Below are 22,016 nucleotides of genomic sequence, written 5' to 3'. Positions count from 1 at the left end.
TATCCCTATAGGCAGCAATTTTTCTTCCTGTCTTCATTTAAGTATCCTCTGCCTGTTCAAGTTCAACATGTTTTGCATCAAATTCTGTTCTTACTCCTAAATAACCTCATGCCATCAATTCTACAATGTGGCCTGTGCAGTGGTTTCATTAATGAGGTTCTAGGCATAAAGTTGGTTAGAAGAGATCGAAATAAAACACACAGACTCAGTTACCTTATTTCTATTGCTAGGTCCGAGACAGCTCACCTCTCTGGTTCCCTCCTGTAACCGCCCAGCAGGGCAGCAAGGATTACTCAGGGCTAGCAGGAGAGAGAGAGTTTGAACATGCCTGGGAGTAGCCTTTTATTGGGGAACAAGAGATTCAAGGGAGAATTCCATCCAATGAAGGTTGAGGGGGGGCTGCACTCCAAGGTCAGGGTCAGTGATTGGGTCCCCGGGGTCAGTGGTCAGGCACACCCCCACATGGATGGGCTCTCTCATCAGGAAAGGGCTGGGAAAGCTTCGACACAGCCAAAGCGCTTCAGACCCTTAACGGGAGCCACCCAATCGCGTGTCAGAAATGGCTTCCCACAATCAATTAAAACCTCTATCCCAAATTCTCCTTTGACTTGGTATTTCCCCTCTTGGTAAAACCGTTCCCATTACCAATATTGTAGTTTAGGCCCTTTTTACTTTTCCCTGAGAATTAATGTAATAATTATTACAGTTATTTTCCTTTCCTGCAGACTGGCATTTCTTTAAATCTTTGGCCAAGCACTGATGGAATAATCTTTGTATAGATCTGATTATATTGCTCTTGTGCTTAAATCCTTCAGTGATCTCTATAGCTTCTAGGTTAAGTCTTATATTTCTTTACTTTTAATACAAGCGTCTTTATGACCTACATTTTCTCTAACTCTGTATTCACATAATCATATTTATCATCAGTGTTTTAAAAGCATCACTTCAGCCAAACTATTTAGATGACCAAACCATGCCATACTTGTTTAAATCTCACAGCATCTTTTATCTGAATATTTCTCTGCCTTCCTTGCCCTTCTTCTTCCAATACCTGTACATCACATACCATATTATACAGGCAGCTTTCCTTGTTCCTCCCAAATCTAATTAAGATCTTTCCTTGTATTGCTGAAAAAAGAAATCAAGCACTTATCTTCATATATTATATCTGTTGTGGTACTTAACTGTCTCTCTATTATACTATATTAAAGAAGAGTCTAGTGGATTTTATGTACATCACAATAACCAGAAAAATATCCAAAACACAGAATGGAAACTCAATTACTGTAGATTGATTGCTTGAATGACTGTGGATAAAAAGCTATTTTGGAAATAGAAACAGGACAGCTTATTAACTTATTAAATGAAGGTGACAGAAGTAGTCAAATGTAAAACTGAGGCTGATTTAGGCTACTGATGTCATTGAACCTAAAATAGGAAAGAAGCAGAATGATTCTGACATAACTTTTCTATGCATATATATGAATACACCACAGTGAATCTCTGCATCATGTACAACCACAAGACTAGGATCCTATTTAGAATAAGATGTACTCCATGTTTGTATAAATATGTCAGATTATACTCTATTGTCATGTATAACTAAAACAAACAAGTTTAAAAGGAGCTAAAAAGAGAATATAGAAGGACTTTTTGGTTTGGAGAATGAGGAAGACAAGAAATTTTATTCTAGGGATCTTAGTCTGAGTTATCTATATGACATCTACACAGAAGTAATTAGCAACTAGTAGTAAAGCAAGATGAAATTGCAAATAGTAGCATAAAGAGAAGCAGAGGAAGATAGTATAGATGGTGGAGTTGAGGTTTTTCATGTTTGCCTTAGCCCTTCACATCAACAAACTTGGAGCCTTGAAATTTGATACATAATACATACATAAATCCATTTATTTATTTATTTGTTCAATAATTAATTCATTTGACCTGCATTTAGTTTTTCCTGTGTGTTAAGCCAAGTACCAAATTTGAGATTATAAAGATTTCTAAACTGATCCCTGGATGAGGCAAAAAAAGTTCATTTTGTTAGAAGTGCTATAAAAAAGAGTTGATGACATGCTATGAGAGTCTCAATATGAGCAACAGATTCTGTTTCAGGAAATTGGGAAATACTTCAGGAGGAGTAATTGTTCAACTTAATGTCGAAGCATGCATATTATACTAGTTGAAAAACCAGATAGCTTGCAAAATTCTTTAAAGTTTAGAGATTTTGTTTTGAAGTTTTGTCCAAAAAAATGTCAGTGAACTAAAGAAAGCCAACTGAACTGTTTATTTAATATGATTACAATAGTGATCTTTATAACTTCCTTCTCACTACTTCTGTTAGTCTTAAAAGTGAAATGTTTAAAGCAAGTTAAAATGATCTGAAAGCTAGACGTTATATTGAATACTAATAGTTGTATTTTCAGTGCGTGATGATTTTGATTTTCTCTTACATTATCTAAATTTATTCAACAGACATGAACTTATAGCACCAACAGTGTGAGATAAATTAATTTATACTCATCACTGAATCTTAAAACAATATTTTAGAAAGTATGATTTTATCTAAAGAACCAAAGATTTTAAGGAAAGAAGAATATAATTTTGTGTTCTATAGGTTGAGAAAAATCTATTTTGGTCTATTTCCTTGGTCCTTTTCATTTGCCTTGAATTTTTTTTTCAAGAAACAGGAAAAACAGAGACAAACATACTGACCCTGTTAACATGATGTATTTCTTTAGCTGCGCATACTATGTCATATAAGCATCTCAAAACTTCCTTTATTTTGATATATATGTCTTATTTGGAAAGGGAATAATATAAATTACTAAAGGTCTGTCAAGCCTCTACAATGTGGACATCAAGAAAATCATGTGCTCTGTATTAAAACAAAATTATCATCTTTGCAAATTGGATTCTTTCCAGAAACATTTGACAGTTCAAGAAGCCTTTATTTTTTCTTAATTTTTCTGCCAGCTAACAAAAAATTCAAACTAGCATTGGGAACTTGTGTTAAATGTGGTTCTACTGACTGTAGAGTAGTATGTGTATGTATATTTGTATAGAGATACTAAATATACTTCTGTAAGTCTTCTTGAGAGCCACCCAGTTTGGTAGTCTGCTTTCAGAAATCACAAAGCATTAGCAAAGCCATCCTTTTCTCCTTACTTCAGAAAAATAAGAAGACCTAATAAATATCCTCTGTCTAGTCAACAAAGAAATAATATATTTGTTGCTTTGATGGTTTATGTTTTTTACTTTGGTTATGGTATTTGACATGTCAAAACTGACTTATTGTCTCTCACACAACAACCCCAAGTAATTTCCAAAGAAAGCCTACTATTTATGTTGTGAAATATATGGAAATAGCTTTTATACTATATCCTTACAGCATGCCATGTATTTATCAGTGTGGAGGAAAGCTAACTTGATAATAGGGAGATGCATAACAAGATCACATCAACTCAGTCCTGGATATTTACATTCCATCCCCTAAGTCAAGATTTTAATCACAAATTTCTTATATTGACCATTTTATTCTCCAGGCAGCATTTACTCAACTGAGAAGTATTTATTGAGTTTATATAACAGGCAAACATTGTCCTGTGTTACTGTTTGTTCTGTGTTAAGTAGTGACTTGAAAACAAGATTAAGACATGGTCTTCTCTGTACTAGGGATCTATAGTCATCTGTAAACACAAGTCTGCCACATGTGAAAAGTTAAAAAGTATAATAACTAGGCAACAAATAAGAGAGTAGTGAGGACTTCAAAGAAGAGAGTAGTCTCTATGGCCATCTTTCTGAAAGACTTTGTGGAGAAATTGAGATTTAAGTTGGAGGAATTGAATTTGGCCAACTGGAGCCAAAAAGTAAGACATACTTTACAACAGGTATAAAATCAGCACAAACATAGACGGCAGGAGTAAAACTGTCTGACTAAAAGAAGACTGTTTATGACAGATATTAAATATGAATTTGAGGAACTTGAATACTAACAAGCCCATGGAATTTTTCTGTGTGTGTAGTTTTAAAAACAATTGTAACATGTAACTTAGGTTCTTAAATTTTTCAACATTGCAGTATTATATGATAATACTTCACATGTAAACATATTATTGTATAGCAGATCTCTTTTTTCATCTTGCATGACTGAGATTCTATACTCACTGAAGAACAACTTCTCATTGCCCCCTGCCCCAGCCCCTGGCAACCACCATTCTACTTCTTATTTCTATAATTTTGGACTATTTCAGTTACTTCCTAGAAATAGAATCATGTGGTATTTGTTTTTCTGTGATTGACTTATTTCACTTAACATAATGTCTTCAAGGCTTATTGATCTTATAGCATATGATAGGAGTTCCTTTTTTATGACTGGATAATATTCCATTGTTTGTATGTATCACACTTTATTTATTCATTCATCTGTAAATGGATATTTTGGTGATTTACCCTCTTAGCTATTATAGATAAAGCTTCCATGAATGTAGGAGTGCAAGGTGCAAGTCTCTTCAAGACCTTGTTTTCAATTCTTTTGAATATGAATAAAGACCCCAAAGTCCTTTGCTCACTTTTTAGTTGTGTTGTGGTTTTACTATTGAATTATAGAAAACCATATTTTGTATCTTAACCTCATATCAGATATATAGCTTATAGATTTTTTTCTCCCATTCTGTATGTTGGTTTTTATTTTGTTGCTTATTTCCTTTTCTGTGCAGAAGCTTTTTAGTTTGATGTAGTTTCATTTGTCTATTTTTGGTTTTTTTTGTTAGTGCTTTTGGTGTCATATTCAATAAATCATTCTAAGACCAATGTTATGAAAATTTTCCCCTACCTCTTTGTTTTATAATTTTTATTCCCACATTTAAGTCTAATTCATTTTGAGTTGATGTTTGTGTATGATGTAACAATAAGGATTCAAATTTTATTATTTTCCATGTGCATATACAGTTTTCTCAACACTGTTGAAAAGACTATCCTTGTGTAGTCTTGTCACGCTTATGAAAGATCATTTGTGTTATTCTTGGATTTATTTTTGGTTTCTCTGTTCTGTTCCATTGACCTGTATGTCTGTGTACTTTTATGCCATTACCATTTTATTTTGATTATTGAAGATTTGTAATATGTTTTGAAATCAGTAAGCATGAAACTACCAGCTTTTTCCTTCTTTTAGAAGATTGTTTTTTATATGGGGAGGGGGGCAGTCTGTGTTTGTCAGCTCCTTATCGCATGAACAAAATACCTAACAAGAATAAATTAGAGGAGAAAAAGTTTATTTGGCTCATGGTTTCAGAGATTTGGTCCATGGTTGGCTGATTTCATTGCTCTGGGCCCAAAGTGAAGCAGAGCATCATGGTGGGAGGGTGAGGGAGAGGAAAGCTTCGCACCTCATGACAGCCAGGAAGCAGAGACAGAGATTGAACTCACAGAGACAAAACATAACCCCCTAAAGCATATGCCCAATGACCTACGTGCTGTAGCCATGTGCTACCTTCCTATAGTTACCACCCAATACAGTAGTGGAAAATAATCCACTGGTGATATTACAGTTCTCATAATCAAATCATTTTGCTTCTGAACATTCTTGCATTGCCTAACATGAATTTTCAGGGTGGGTGGGGTACACCTCATAGTCAAACCATAACAAAAGTCCTTTGTGGTTCTAAAGCTATATGATTTTTTTTAAATGTATACCAGGGATTGAACTCAGGAACACTCAACCACTGAGCCACATCCCCAGTCCTATTTTATATTTTATTTAGAGCTGGGCATCTTAGTGAGCTGCTTTGCACCTCACTTTTGCTGAGGCTGGCTTTGAATTCACAATCCTCCTACCTCAGCCTCCCAAGCCACTGGGATTACAGGCATGCGCCACAGAGCCCAGCTGAGCTATGTGAATTTTAGGACTACTTTTTCTTCTACAAAAGACAATTCTGTAGTTTGATAGTGATATCACTGACTCTATTAATCGAGTTCAGTGGTATGGACATTTTAACAATCCATTAATAGCATGTCATTCCTTTTATTTGTGTAATCTTTAATGTCATTCAGCAGTGCTTTATAGCTTTCAATGTACAAGTCTTTCACCTCATTGGTTAAGTTTATTCCTATGTTTTTTATCACTTTTGAAGCAACTATAAATGGAATTGTTTTTTCGATTTCCTTTACAAATTGTTTGATGTTAATATGTTGATTTTGTATTTGGCAACTTTAGTAACTTCATTTGTTTCTAACAGTTTTGTTGTGGAATTGTTGATGATTTCCACATATAAGATCATGTCTTCTATGACTAGAGATAATTTTACTTCCCCCTTGATAATTCACATGCCTTTTATTTCTTGTCTAGTTGCTCTATCTAGGACTTTCAATACTATGTTGAATAGAAGTGATGATAATAGGCTAGTTTTCCTTCTGCTATTAATTTTGAGTTTCATTCCATTGTGGTTGGAAAAAGATAATAGGTATGATTTTAGTTGTCTTAAATTTGCTAAGAATAGTTTTCTGATCTAACATGATTTATACTATAGAATGTTACTTATATTCCTTATGTAAAATAATGAATTTTCTACTGCTTTTAGATGCAAATGTTCTATGTATGTCTGTTAGGTCCATTTGGTCTACACAGTCATCCCCTGTTGTCTGTGTGAAATAGGTTCTAGGACCCCTATGGATCCCCAAATCCGTGGTGATCAAGTCCTTCGTATGAAATGACATTATATATATAAAATATGTATGTGTATATATATTATATATATGTACATATTATTTAAAAGATGTATATAACCTATGTAAATATATATATATATATATATATAACCTCTATATTACATGTAATATCTAACATAAGGTAAATGTTATGTAAATAGTTGTTATACTACACTGTTTGGGGAATAGTAACAGGGAAAAGGTCTGAACATGTTCAGTGCACATTAAACTTTTTTGAAATATTTTGTGATCTATGGTTAAATCTTCAGATGCAGAAACTGCTGCCTATAGTCTAGTTCATTTCCTTACTGGTCTGTCTGGATATTCCTTCCATTTTATTGAAAAGTGAAGTATTGAAATCTACTGTTATAGTGTTACTATATCTCCTCTCACTTTTGTGAACACTGTGTGTTTCCTCAAATCTAAAGCAAGTCTTTTTTGACGACATATAATTGGATCTTGGATTTTAATTTATTCAATTGCTCTATGGCTTTTTATTAGAGTTTAATTTACTCACATTTAAAGTAATTGTGATAGAAAGAATTTATTTTTGTCATTTTGTTAGTTCTTTTTCCTATTTATGGGAGTTTTATCCCTTTTGTTCTCTTTTGCTGTCTTTTTGTTTCATACATTGTTTTTATTCCTTATTCATTTTCTTTTGCATGTCTTTATGTAGTTACTATAATACTTACATAAAATACAGTTATAACAAATCTATTTTAAACTGACAGTAAGTTGACTTTAATTGCATATAAAAACTCTACTCTTTTATTTCATGAAAGATTTTTTTAGAGCCATGAGAACATGAAAGAGAAGTTTTAGGAATAATAATAATAGTAAATTGTCAATATGAATGAGTGGTGCTGATAAGTGAATTAACAGTTCAGAAACTGTTGTAAACATTAATCAATGTATGATGTATAAGTAGAAAGGAAACTTAATGAATCCTTGTTTTATTCCATGTATTGTTTTATTTATTTCTAGAGCAAATTTATTATGCTGGTGGTAACATGATTCTATAGATAAGAAAACTGAAGTTGGGTATACAGCGGAGTTTTACAAAACCTTTAAGGAAGAATTAATACCAATACTTTACAAGTTATTTCAGGAAATAGAAAAAGAGAGAGCTCTGCCAAATTCATTCTATGAGGACAACATCACCCTGATTCTGAAACCAGACAAAGACACCGCAAAGAAAGAAAACTACAGACCAATATCTCTAATGAACCTAGATGCAAAAATCCTCAATAAAATTCTGGCGAATCGAATACAAAAACAGATCAAAAAAATTGTGCACCATGATCAAGTAGGATTCATCCCTGGGATGCAAGGCTGGTTCAATATACAGAAATCAATAAATGTTATTCACCACATCAATAGACTTAAAGATAAGAACCATATGATCATCTCGATAGATGCAGAGAAAGCATTCGACAAAGTACAGCATCCCTTTATGTTCAAAACATGAGAAAAACTAGGGATAACAGAAACTTACCATGACATTGTAAAAGCTATCTATGCTAAGCCTCAGGCTAGCATCATTCTGAATGGAGAAAAGTTGAAGGCATTTCCCCCTAAAATCTGGAACAAGACAGGGATGCCCTCTATCACCACTTCTATTCAATATAGTTCTTGAAACACTGGCCAGAGCAATTAGACAGACGAAAGAAATTAAAGGCATAAAAATAGGAAAAGAAGAACTTAAATTATCACTATTTGGGGACAACATGATTCTATACCTAGAAGACCCAAAAGGGTCTACAAAGAAACTACTAGAACTAATAAATGAATTCAGCAAAGTGGCAGGATATAAAATCAACACGCATAAATCAAAGGCATTTCTGTATATCAGCAACAAAACTTCTGAAACGGAAATGAGAAAAAACACTCCATTCACAATATCCTCAAAAAAAAAAAAATAAAATACTTGGGAATCAACCTAACAAAAGAGGTGAAAGATTTATACAATGAAAACTACAGAACCCTAAAGAGAGAAGTAGAAAAAGATCTTAGAAGATGGAAAAATATACCCTGTTCATGGATAGGCAGAACTAACATTATCAAAATGACGATATTACCAAAAGTTCTCTATAGGTTTAATGCAATACCAATCAAAATCCCAACGGCATTTCTTGTAGAAATAGATAAAGCAATCATGAAATTCATATGGAAAAATAAAAGACCCAGAATAGCAAAAGCAATTCTAAGCAGGAAGTGTGAATCAGGCGGTATAGTGATACCAGATTTCAAACTATATTACAGAGCAATAGTGACAAAAACAGCATGGTACTGGTACAAAAACAGGCGGGTGGACCAATGGTATAGAATAGAGGACACAGAGACTAGTCCACAAAGTTACAACTATCTTATATTTGATAAAGGGGCTAAAAGCATGCAATGGAGGAAGGATAGCATATTTCAACAAATGGTGTTGGGAAAACTGGAAATTCATATGCAACAAAATGAAACTGAATCCCTTTCTCTCGCCATGCACAAAAGTTAACTCAAAATGGATCAAGGAGCTTGATATCAAATCAGAGACTCTGCGTCTGATAGAAGAAAAAGTTGGCTCCGATCTACATATTGTGGGGTCGGGCCCCAAATTCCTTAATAGGACACCCATAGCACAAGAGTTAATAACAAGAATCAACAAATGGGACTTACTCAAACTAAAAAGTTTTTTCTCAGCAAGAGAAACAATAAGAGAGGTAAATAGGGAGCCGACATTCTGGGAACAACCTTTTACTCCTCGCACTTCAGATAGAGCCCTAATATCCAGAGTATACAAAGAACTCAAAAAATTAGACAATAAGATAACAAATAACCCAATCAGCAAATGGGCCAAGGACCTGAACAGACACTTCTCAGAGGAGGACATACAATCAATCAACAAGTACATGAAAAAATGCTCACCATCTCTAGCAGTCAGAGAAATGCAAATCAAAACCACCCTAAATACCATCTCACTCCAGTAAGATTGACAGCCATTATGAAGTCAAACAGCAACAAGTGCTGGCGAGGATGTGGGGAAAAGGGTACGCTTTTACATTGCTGGTGGGACTGCAAACTAGTGTGGCCAATTTGGAAAGCAGGATGGAGATTCCTGGGAAAGCTGGGAATGGAACCACCATTTGACCCAGCTATTGCCCTTCTCGGACTATTCCCTGAAGACCTTAAAAGAGCTTACTACAGGGATACTGCCACATCAATGTTCATAGTGGCAGAATTCACAATAGCTAGACTGTGGAACCAACCCAGATGCCCTTCAATAGATGAATGGATAGAAAAAATGTGGCATTTATGCACCATGGAATATTACGCAGCACTAAAAAATGACAAAATCATGGATTTTGCAGGGAAATGGATGGCACTAGAGCAGATTATGCTTAGTGAAGCTAGCCAATCCCTAAAAAACAAATACCAAATGTCTTCTTTGATATAATGAGAACAACCAAGAACAGAGCAGGGAGGAAGAGCAGGAAGAAAAGATTAACATTAAACAGAGACTTGAGATGGGAGGGAAAGGGAGAGAAAGGGGAAATTGCATGGAAATGAATGGAGACCCTCATTGCTATACAAAATTACATAGAAGAGGTTGTGACGGGAATGGGAAAATAAACAAGGAGAGAAATGAATTACAGTAGATGGGGTAGAGAGAGAAGATGTGAGGGAAGGGGAGGGGGGATAGTAGAGGATAGGAAATGTAGCAGAATACAACAGTTACTAATAGGGCATTATGTAAAATTGTGGATGTGTTACCGACGTGATTCTGCAATCTGCATTCGGGGTTAAATTGGGAGTTCATAATCCACTTCAATCTAATGTATGAAATATGATATGTCAAGAGCTTTGTAATGTTGTGAACAACCAATAAAAAAAAGAAAACTGAAGTTATATACCTAGTAAAACTCAATTTATGGTTGTAGGCATTTTATATTTTTTTTAAATCAGGTTTTTGTTTTTGTTTGGTTTGGTTTGGTTTTGATTTTGGTATAGCGGATTGAATCCAGGAGTGCTTCACCAATGAGCCACATCCCCAACCCTTTTTTATATCTTATTTAGAGACAGGGTCTCAATGAGTTGCTTAGGACCTCTATAAGTTGCTGAGGCTGGCTTTGAACTCGCGATCCTCCTACCTCAGTCTCCCAAGCTGCTCAGATTACAGGCATGCACCCCCACACCTGGAAAAATCAGATTTTTAACATGATAAACTCACTACATAGATTTACAATCTAATTGACACTACTGTTGATAGACTTTTATGGCCTTTTTTTTTTTTTTGGTTAGTTCCACAAATGTTGAATGTGTGTCAAAAGACTGCAAACTTGCATTTAGAGTTTCTGTGCTCTATACTTGGCTACCAGATCAAATTTACTAATTTAACAAATTTAAGTATTTGCTAATTTAAGTATTCTTTATTCTTATGATTTTGTCTGCTTAATCTATTAATTATTGAGAAAAGTATGTTAAAATTTTCCTGAGGGGCTGGAGTTGTGGCTCAGCAGAGTGCTTGCCTAGCACGTGCGAGGTCCTGGGTTCAATCCTCAGCACCACATGAAAATAAATAAATAAAATAAAAGTATTGGTAAAACTAAAAAAGTCAATATTTTTAAAAAAAAATTCCCGAGCTAGATGGCCGCTGCGTACAGGGGTTGCTGAAGTGCTGAGCGTGGTGCTCTGAGCAGCGGCTTTAATCGAGATTTCACGCAGCTTGTTAGTGCGCCCTTCACCATTAATCTGTAGCGGACCACCTTGCAAAGCAGCAGAAAAAACAAAGAGATTGAAAAAGAGACGCTTGGCTCCCGGACGCTTCCCTGCTCAGAGCCGCGGGCGCTTTGCGCCCATCTGCTTCCTCTTTCACTTCGCTTCATGCAAAGATGCTGAATGCGTAATCAGCAGCGGATTGTAAGTACCTGAGACAAAGAAAGCTCAGTACACTCCGCCCTTTTTTTTTTTTTTTGAATATTTTCTATACAGGGAGAGTTAGTAGATTGGGATTGTTAGCTGGGCTGTGGTTTCGGGGCTGAAAATCCACTCCGCAGGAGCCGCCATTTGCTTTCTGCATGCTGTCTTTTTTTTTTTTTTTTTTTAATTTTTTATTGGTTGTTCACAACATTACAAAGCTCTTGACATATCATATTTCATACATTAGATTGAAGTGGGTTATGAACTCCCAATTTTACCCCAAATGTAGATTGCAGAATCACGTCGGTTACACATCCACAATTTTACATAATGCCCAATCAGTAATTGTTGTATTCTGCTACCTTTCGTATACCCTACTATCCCCTCTCCCCTCCCATCCCATCTTCTCTCTCTACCCCAACTACTGTAATTCATTACTCTCCTTGTTTATTTTCCCATTCCCCTCACAACCTCTTATATGTAATTTTGTATAGCAATGAGGGTCTCCCTTCATTTCCATGCAATTTCCCTTTTCTCTCCCTTTCCCTCCCATCTCATGACTATGTCTTAATGGCTCTGTCTACATGGTCCAGCCGCCGCACCTAGAGACTCGTACTGGGCTGCTTGCCGAGTCCTATTTTCCAAAGGCGGGACCACGACCTAGAGCGCCGGTCACTTGTTCCCTGCTGCACCTTTGGGCAAAGCCTGCTCTGAGGTCGTTCGGCATTCCCCTGCGAGGGGACCCGTGCTCCAGAAGTGGGGGCTGGAGAGCCGCGGCGGCAGCCGCTTGGGCCCCGGGAGCCAGGCACCTAGCTGAGGAGCGACAGAGGTCCCGGCGGCGCTGCTAAGGCCGAGGACAAGCGCGACGCCCGAGCGCGGCCCAGAGGTGGAGGCGACGGCAGCAGGGTTTCAGTTCTAGAAAACTGGACTGGAAACAGAAGCAGCAGTTTGTATAATCCCAAGTTCTTGCTTATGCCAGGAAACTGTAAGGGTAACATGAATATCATTGAGGTGGTCTAACATGGCGGCAGGCACGGAGAGATCAAGTCTCTGACCTCTTCAATTGCGCGGACATAGGGAGCTGTAAATTATCTAAAGCCTGTTTGCTCAGGATCACTAGGCAATGCTGAGTTGACGTGGAGCTAGGGCGTACAGTCTGGGCCCCTCAGAAAACACACACTGAGCATGAATCAGCTGCATTCAAGCTCTGGTTCGCCTGCTTCTCGTGACTCAGCAATAACGATCCCGCTGAAATAACTAGTCAGCCCACCTGAACTCACAGAGGTAAAAGCCAACTGAGCACCATAGCCGGACCCAGGGAATCAGGAGGGACGTGGGACCTGCAGCACAGAACTCCCGGCTATTGCTTCCACCAGTGCTGACAACAGAGGTCCCTTGCACCAGCTACCAGGGGAGTTGCTACCTGAGGGCAAACAAGTTCGCTGGGGGCCCTCAGCTCCAAGCCATACAAACTTAGGGTCTGAGGGAGGCAAACAGAGAGAGTGTGCCCAGGCATCCATGAAAACAGAGCTCCCAGGAGCAGCAGACCCAGCGTGTAGCCAGTAGTGTGGTAAGCGTCACAGGTGAGCGGGGCCTGGATTGAGGAACCACAAGAGAAGGCCCTAGGCACTCAGGATTGGAGACCCGCACAGTCTGGGAAGAAGAACTGAGACACAGTGATTGGTTCCCACCTATCAAGAAGAGAAGTCTGGCCCAGTGGGCATAGCTCCACCTACTGGAAGAGAAGTTAATCGAGCTCTATGACTGCATTTATTATTTTTTTTTTATGATTATTATTAGTACTTTTTAAATTTTATTTTCACTTTTTGTTGTTGATGTAGTTATTGTCCTTTAACTTTCTTATTAATGGTTTCAATTTTTTAATTCTTTTTATTCTATTTCTATTACTATTATTTTTAAACTTTAATTTCCATTTTTTATTATCACTATAATTTTTTTTGGTTTTAAATTTTTATTTTTTCATTTTTTCTTTCTTTCTTTTCACTTTTTTCTTCTGTCTTTTCATTTCTTTTCAATTTTCTTACTTCCCCTTTCCTGAATTCTACCTGCCTATACTCATTCTCTTTAGTGACCTCTTCCCTTCCCTTCTAATATCTCTCCTCCCAAGCATCAGATAAATCTATAAGAGTAAACAGTAACTCAGCAGTCAAACAGAAAAAGAAGTAACATGAGCATAAAAAAGCAAGGAAGAAAAGGAGTACAAACAATGAAGGACAGCCTAAATATTCAGGAGGACCTAGAGTCATCAGAAAAATGGCCATATAAAGAACTCAAGGAACACCTTAGACAGATGGAAAAGAACCTTAAAGATCACATTGAAAATGAATTACATAAACAGATAAAAGAAGAAGTTAAGCATCTTTATCAGGAGAAAGAGATTATTTTAAAAAACCAAACAATAATTCTAGAAATGAAGGAAACGATAAACCAAATTAAAAACTGAATCGAGAGTGTCACCAACAGAGTGGAGCAAGTAGAAGCCAGAACGTCAGATAATGAAGACAAAATATATCATCTTGAAATGAGTCTAGCCAACTCAGATAGGCTGGTAAAAAAATCACGAGACAAACATCCAAGAGATTTGGGATAACATAAAAAAACCAACCTTATGAGTCATCGGGATAGAAGAAGGCACAGAGATTAATACCAAGGGAATGAGTAACCTGCTGAATGAAATAATTACAGAAAACTTTCCAGAAATAAAAAAGGAAACAGATATACAAATTGTAGATGCATACAGGACACCGAGCACACAAAATCACAGTAGACCAACGCCAAGGCACATTGTTATGAAGATATCCAACATACAGAACAAAGAGAAAATATTAAAAGCTACAAGAGAAAAGAGGCAGATTACATTTAGGGGTAAACCAATAAGGTTAACAATTGATTTTTCATCACAGACACTGAAAGCGAGAAGATCCTGGAACAACGTATTTCAAACACTGAAAGACAATGGATGCCAACCAAGAATTTTGTATCCAGCAAAATTAAGCTTCAGGTATGACAACGAAATAATAATCTTTCAGGATAAACAAAAGCTAAAAGAATTCGTAGCCAGAAAACCAGCATTGCAAAGCATCTTGAGCAAAACATTACATGAGGAAGAAATGAAAAACAATAACCAAAACCATCAGTGGGAAGTGCCTCTATAAAGTCAGAGGGTGGGGGGAAAGCTAATCTTGGAGAAACAAACTAAAAGAAGATAAATAATCAAACATGGCTGGAAGTACAAACCATACATCAATAGTAACTCTAAACGTTAATGGCTTAAACTCTCCAATAAAGCGACATAGGCTGGTAACATGGATTAAAAAAACAAATCCAACAATATGCTGCCTCCAGGAGACACATCTGATTGGAAAAGACATACACAGGCTGAAGGTGAAAGGCTGGGAAAAAATATACCACACACACGGTCCTCGTAAGCAGGCAGGAGTGGCCATCCTCATATCGGATAAAATCGACTTCAAGACTAAGTTAATCAAAAGGGATAAGGAAGGTCATTATATACTGTTAAAAGGAACCATTCACTAACAAGACATAACAATTATCAATATTTATGCACCAAATAATGGTGCGGCGACGTTCATAAAAGAAATTCTCCTCAAGTTCAAGAATCAAATAGACCACAATACAATAATTATGGGTGACTTCAACACACCTCTCTCACCATTGGACAGATCCTCCAAACAAAAGTTGAATAAAGAAACTATAGAACTCAATATCACAATCAACAACCTATGCTTAACTGACAAATATAGAATATATCAACCATCATCAAGTGGCTATACTTTTTTCTCAACAGCACATGGATCCTTCTCAAAAATAGACCATATATTATGCCATAGGGCATTCCTCAGTAAATATACAGGGGTGGAAATAATACCATGCATTTTATCTGATCATAATGGAATGAAAATGGAAATCAATGATAAAAGAAGGAAGGAAAAATCCTACATCACATGGAAAATGAACAATATGTTACTGAATGATCAATGGGTTACAGAAGACATAAAGGAGGAAATCAAAAAATTCTTAGAGATAAATGAAAATACAGACAGAACATATCGGAATCTATGGGACACAATGAAAGCAGTTTTAAGAGGGAAATTCATTGCCTGGAGGTCATACCTCAAAAAAAGGAAAAAACAACAAATAAATGAGTTCACACTCCATCTCAAAGACCTAGAAAAGGAAGAGCAAAACAACAGCAAATATAGCAGAGGGCAAGAAATAATTAAAATCAGAGCGGAAATCAACGAAATTGAAACAAAAGAAACTATTGAAAAAATTAACAAAACTAAAAGTTGGTTCTTTGAAAAAATAAATAAGATTGACAGACCCTTAGCCATGCTAACGAAGAGAAGAAGAGAGAGAATTCAAATTACTAACATACAGGATGAAAAAGGCAATATTACAACAGACACTACAGAAATACAGAAGACAATTAGAAATTATTTTGAAAACCTATATTCCAATAAAATAGAGGATACTGAAGACATCAATAAATTCCTTAAGATATATGATTTGCCCAGACTGAGTCAGGAGGATACCCACAACTTAAACAGACCAATATCAATAGATGAAATAGAAGAAGCAATCAAAAGACTTCCAACCAAGAAAAGCTCAGGACCAGATGGGTATACAGCGGAGTTTTACAAAACCTTTAAAGAAGAATTAATACCAATACTTTTCAAGTTATTTCAGGAAATAGAAAAAGAGGGAGCTCTGCCAAATTCATTCTATGAGGCCAACATCACCCTGATTCCAAAACCAGACAAAGACACCTCAAAGAAAGAAAATTACAGACCAATATCTCTGATGAACCTAGATGCAAAAATCCTCAATAAAATTCTGGCGAATCGGATACAAAGGCACATCAAAAAAATTGTATACCATGATCAAGTAGGATTCATCCCTGGGATGCAAGGCTGGTTCAATATACGGAAATCAATAAATGTTATTCACCACATCAATAGACTTAAAGATAAGAACCATATGATCATCTCAGTAGATGCAGAAAAAGCATTCAACAAAGTACAGCATCCCTTTATGTTCAAAACATGAGAAAAACTAGGGATAACAGGAACTTACCTCGACATTGTAAAAGCTATTTATGCCAAGCCTCAGGCTAGCAACATTTTCAATGGAGAAAAATTGAAGGCATTCCCCCTAAAATCTGGAACAAGACAGGGATGCCCTCTATCACCACTTCTATTCAATATAGTTCTTGAAACACTGGCCAGAGCAATTAGACAGACGAAAGAAAGGCATAAAAATAGGAAAAGAAGAACTTAAATTATCACTATTTGGGGACAACATGATTCTATACCTAGAAGACCCAAAAGGGTCTACAAAGAAACTACTAGAACTAATAAATGAATTCAGCAAAGTGGCAGGATATAAAATCAACACGCATAAATCAAAGGCATTTCTGTATATCAGCGAAAAAACTTCTGAAATGGAAATGAGGAAAAACACCCCATTCACAATATCCTCAAAAAAAATAAAATACTTGGAAATCAACCTAACAAAAGAGGTGAAAGATTTATACAATGAAAACTACAAAACCCTAAAGAGAGAAGTAGAAGAAGTTCTTAGAAGATGGAAAAATATACCCTGTTCATGGATAGGCAGAACTAACATTATCAAAATGACGATATTACCAAAAGTTCTCTATAGGTTTAATGCAATACCAATCAAAATCCCAACGGCATTTCTTGTAGAAATAGATAAAGCAATCATGAAATTCATATGGAAAAATAAAAGACCCAGAATAGCAAAAGCAATTCTAAGCAGGAAGCGTAAATCAGGCAGTATAGCGATACCAGATTTCAAACTATACTACAGAGCAATAGTAAAAAAGACAGCATGGTACTGGTACCAAAACAGGCGGGTGGACCAATGGTACAGAATAGAGGACACAGAGACTAATCCACAAAGCTACAACTATCTTATATTTGATAAAGGAGCTAAAAGCATGCAATGGAGGAAGGATAGCATCTTCAACAAATGGTGCTGGGAAAACTGGAAATTCATTTGCAACAAAATGAATCTGAATCCGCTCCTCTTGCCATGCACAAAAGTTAACTCAAAGTGGATCAAGGAGCTAGATATCAAATCAGAGACTCTGCATCTGACAGAAGAAAAAGTTGGCTCCGATCTACATATTGTGGGGTCGGGTTCCAAATTCCTTAACAGGACACCCATAGCACAAGAATTAATAACAAGAATCAATAAATGGAAGTTACTTAAACTGAAAAGTTTTTTCTCAGCAAGAGAAACAATAAGAGAGGTAAATAGGGAGCCTACATCATGGGAACAAACTTTTACTCCTCACACTTCACATAGAGCCCTAATATCCAGAGTATACAAAGAACTCAAAAAATTAAACAATAAGAAAACAAATAACCCAATCAACAAATGGGCCAAAGACCTGAACAGACACTTCTCAGAGGAGGACATACAATCAATCAACAAGTACATGAAAAAATGCTCACCATCTCTAGCAGTCAGAGAAATGCAAATCAAAACCACCCTAAGATACCATCTTACTCCAGTAAGATTGGCAGCCATTATGAAGTCAAACAGCAACAAGTGCTGGTGAGGATGTGGGGAAAAGTGTACGCTTTTACATTGCTGGTGGGACTGCAAACTAGTGTGGCCAATTTGGAAAGCAGGATGGAGATTCCTGGGAAAGCTGGGAATGGAACCACCATTTGACCCAGCTATTGCCCTTCTCGGACTATTCCCTGAAGACCTTAAAAGAGCTTACTACAGGGATACTGCCACATCAATGTTCATAGTGGCAGAATTCACAATAGCTAGACTGTGGAACCAACCCAGATGCCCTTCAATAGATGAATGGATAAAAAAAATGTGGCATTTATACACCATGGAATATTACGCAGCACTAAAAATGACAAAATCATGGATTTTGCAGGGAAATGGATGGCACTAGAGCAGATTATGCTTAGTGAAGCTAGCCAATCCCTAAAAAACAAATACCAAATGTCTTCTTTGATATAATGAGAACAACCAAGAACAGAGCAGGGAGGAAGAGTAGGAAGAAAAGATTAACATTAAACAGATACACTAGGTGGGAGGGAAAGGGAGAGAAAAGGGAAATTGCATGGTAATGGAATTACCATGCAATTATTGTTATACAAAATCACACATAAGAGGTTGTGAGGGGAACGGGTAAATAAACAAGGAGAGAAATGAAATACAGTAGATGGGGTAGAGAGAGAAGATGGGAGGGGAGGGGGGGATAGTAGAGGATAGGAAATGTAGCAGAATACAACAGTTACTAATAGGGCATTATGTAAAAATGTGGATGTGTAACAGATGTGATTCTGCAATCTGTATTTGGGGTAAAAATGGGAGTTCATAAACAACTTGAATCTAATGTATGAAACATGATATGTCAAGAGCTTTATAATGTTTTGAACAACCAATAAAAAAAAATCCCGAAAATAGTTTTATCTTTATCTGTTATTAATATTCAGACTTTATGTTATTACATGCATAGAATTGAGAGTTTATCTTTGTGATGAATATAGCTCTTTATTTTTTTTAGTGATTCACTTAACTTTAATAATCTGTTTTACCTTAAAATCTACTGGATCTAATATGAATTTATTGAGCTATTTTTAGTCAGTAAATCCCTTGCATATGTTTTGTGGGTATGTGTGTGAGCTTCCAATCTTCCTATATTTCTATATTTTAAGTATGTTTCTTATAAATAGAATATAACTCTATGCTTTTTCTTAATTCGGTTTTTATTATTCATTTAAGATTATTTGGTTTTGGAAAAGGACAGACAAGCAGCCTAGGCTTGCCTTCTTCCCTAACGGTTTGATTAGGGCTCTTGGACCATGATGCCACCCAGAGTAAATAGCTATTTTCACAGAGCAAAGGGACAGATTTCTCTTTAACCACTCAGCAGGTTATACCATGGATATGGAACTGATTCAGTTTGTTATACACATTCTCTAATCTAATCCTGTATTCATTGGGTTTTTTTTCTCCTCACGGTGATATTTATAAGTTTTTAGTGTATGCTTATTTTTATTTATATGGTTTTATTAGCATATCATAACTCAATACAAAATTATTTGCACATATGAAAATTTTTCTCATCCTTCCAGAAAGGATTTTGCTGCTTCTTCTATATTCTCTATACTTTGCATATTCTTCTACTTCTGTTATAATTCCTATTTAACAACTTTTATTTTAAAGGACCATATTCTGTATAAATTATATATTCATTAAGAACAGAGAGAACACAGACTGTGTCTTATTTATACTGAAGGCCTAATGTTCAGTTTATTAGGTCTTATGCATAGTAAAAATTAATAAAATGTCAGAGAGAAAAAATGAACAAACAACTGAACTGAGTGGTTGAATGTTAGCTATCGTGTGATAGGATTCAAGTATAAAAGCATTTACATTCTGTACCTCCAATCAGTCTTTGACAATCTTTAAATATTTCACTTTGAATTCTACAAAAACAGTATTTTGTATATTGAAGAATTTGAAATCGTTATACCAATAAGGAGTCTTTCAATTTTAACTAATGGAAATATAACTCAAGCAGGCTTAAGTAAATGTGTGAAAAATTTAGGAATTCAGTCATGATACCCAAGACCCCTAACAATATCATGAGAGCCCAATCACTCCTTTCTTCATTGTTTAATTCATTTATTTTGTCCTTAGTCTCTCTCCTCTTGATGGTTTCCCACTGTTCAGGCTTACCTCATCCTTAATGCTATTCAGTCTTCCCAATTTGAAATTTGCTTTTACTAGACTGGCTTGGGGGTGACTTGATTGCTTAGGAACCAATTACTGTTTCTATGAGTGTACAATATGCTGATTGACTTAGATTCCTGTCACATATCCACTATTTTCAGTAAGGGGTAGTCACACCCTTCGAATCATGGGGAAAGAAGTGTTTCCTTAAGGAAACATAGTTAAGAGAAAATAACTAAATAAGAAAATGCTACCATGTTGAATAGATGTGTTTCCTAAATTATAGTCACTTTGAACAAGGTTTTATTCAGGAAGCAATTTAATGTATATTCATTGATGAAAGAATTTCATAGCCTTAAAATTTCTAATAAAATTTAGAGAGTAACTTTCTTCTACAAATTGCCTTTCTCCTTTTACCAAGTTGTATAACAAAGGGAAATCAGTTGAAGAACATATAATATAAATAATGAGTTCCAGACCTTGCTGGTCTCTTAACAGATATGTATCCTCTCCGTCTGTTTTTTAGACTTGGTAGATACTCTATTATGTCAGATTAACAGTTGGATTCGTTATTTTAAATTTAGAAAAACTCTGTCTAAAAAGGCAGAGTTTTAAAATAAAAAACTCAACAAATTATTTGGACCTTACCATATTGTTTAAAAATAAGTTTATTCTGTATTGCCCAATTTTCAAATGCCTTGTAGTTTTCTCTTTATCTGCTCTCCAATTTTGTTTAATGACTTCTTAATGAAAAATGAATGGTACCAAAAAATACTACCCATCTCCAGGTTAGAGCTGATTGATCAAAATATTAATTGATTAATTGTTTATTTTGTGTGCTTACATTGCTATATTATTTTATAGGGACTCCTTGGAAATAGAGGGCCTCCTGGGCCTCCTGGTCTCAAAGGAACTCAGGTATGGAGGAATGAATATCCAGTCAACAGATTTTAAGTTCTCATTTCTCTTTTTTATTTTTCATGAAACTTTGGTTTTTGCTTAAAGAAATCATTGTCTTAGTGTGGACAACTTTTGACATGAAGGATGTCAAGTTACCATTTTGTATTGGAAATTATGGAATGGAATTTGGAATCATTTTACAGTGTTCTGTAAGTGATTCATGTCAGTGGTCTATAGTGGAATGTTGAAGAATCTGAACCCAGAATCTCACTCATATTTATTAGAATTTATATTATTTGTTGCTATTTTATATTTGTGACCTATTAAATTATATTTTAATTGAATTGTGAATTAATAAGAAATGCTTATCAAATGAATAAGATTAATGATTCCAGGGAGGTCTATATATGTTGCGAAATATAATATCAACTATGAACAACAGCTATTTATTAAAAGGTGAATAAATCAATATATTGAGTAAATATGTTTGTAAATGGTGTATGAATACATAACTTTTATTATTTTAGAAAGCAAGAGCTAGAATTTCTTTATTTTTTATGTTCATCATTAGTGTCTACCTATAATTTTTTATCCTTATAATAATGCACCAGATTTTATATTTAATGACATTATTTTACCCTAAGAATATTGGACCACAAATTAGTTAAGAATAAATTCTGTAGACAATAAGCCCCATTGGGGTAAGGTCTGATATGCCTGTGAATCACTATACC

General features: G+C 35.6%; 1 protein-coding gene across 4 annotated transcripts in view; it reads left to right on the top strand.

The window, feature by feature from the left end:
- Positions 1 to 22,016, top strand: part of Col24a1 (collagen type XXIV alpha 1 chain) — a 378,847-nt gene that overhangs the window by 162,921 nt on the left and 193,910 nt on the right. For all 4 annotated transcript variants that reach the window (XR_013427880.1, XM_078026639.1, XM_078026638.1 and 1 more), the window contains one exon: positions 21,247 to 21,300. Coding sequence is in view for 3 of the 4 variants with exons in the window: in XM_078026639.1 (XP_077882765.1) it covers positions 21,247 to 21,300 (54 nt within the window). In the remaining variant the exon portion in view is untranslated. The remainder of the gene's footprint in view (positions 1 to 21,246; positions 21,301 to 22,016) is intronic.

The sequence above is a fragment of the Ictidomys tridecemlineatus genome, chromosome 11 (assembly GCF_052094955.1).
Source record: "Ictidomys tridecemlineatus isolate mIctTri1 chromosome 11, mIctTri1.hap1, whole genome shotgun sequence".
NCBI lineage: Eukaryota > Metazoa > Chordata > Mammalia > Rodentia > Sciuridae > Ictidomys > Ictidomys tridecemlineatus.
Note: the sequence above shows the minus strand (reverse complement) of the source record. Positions and strands in the feature narration are given on the sequence as shown.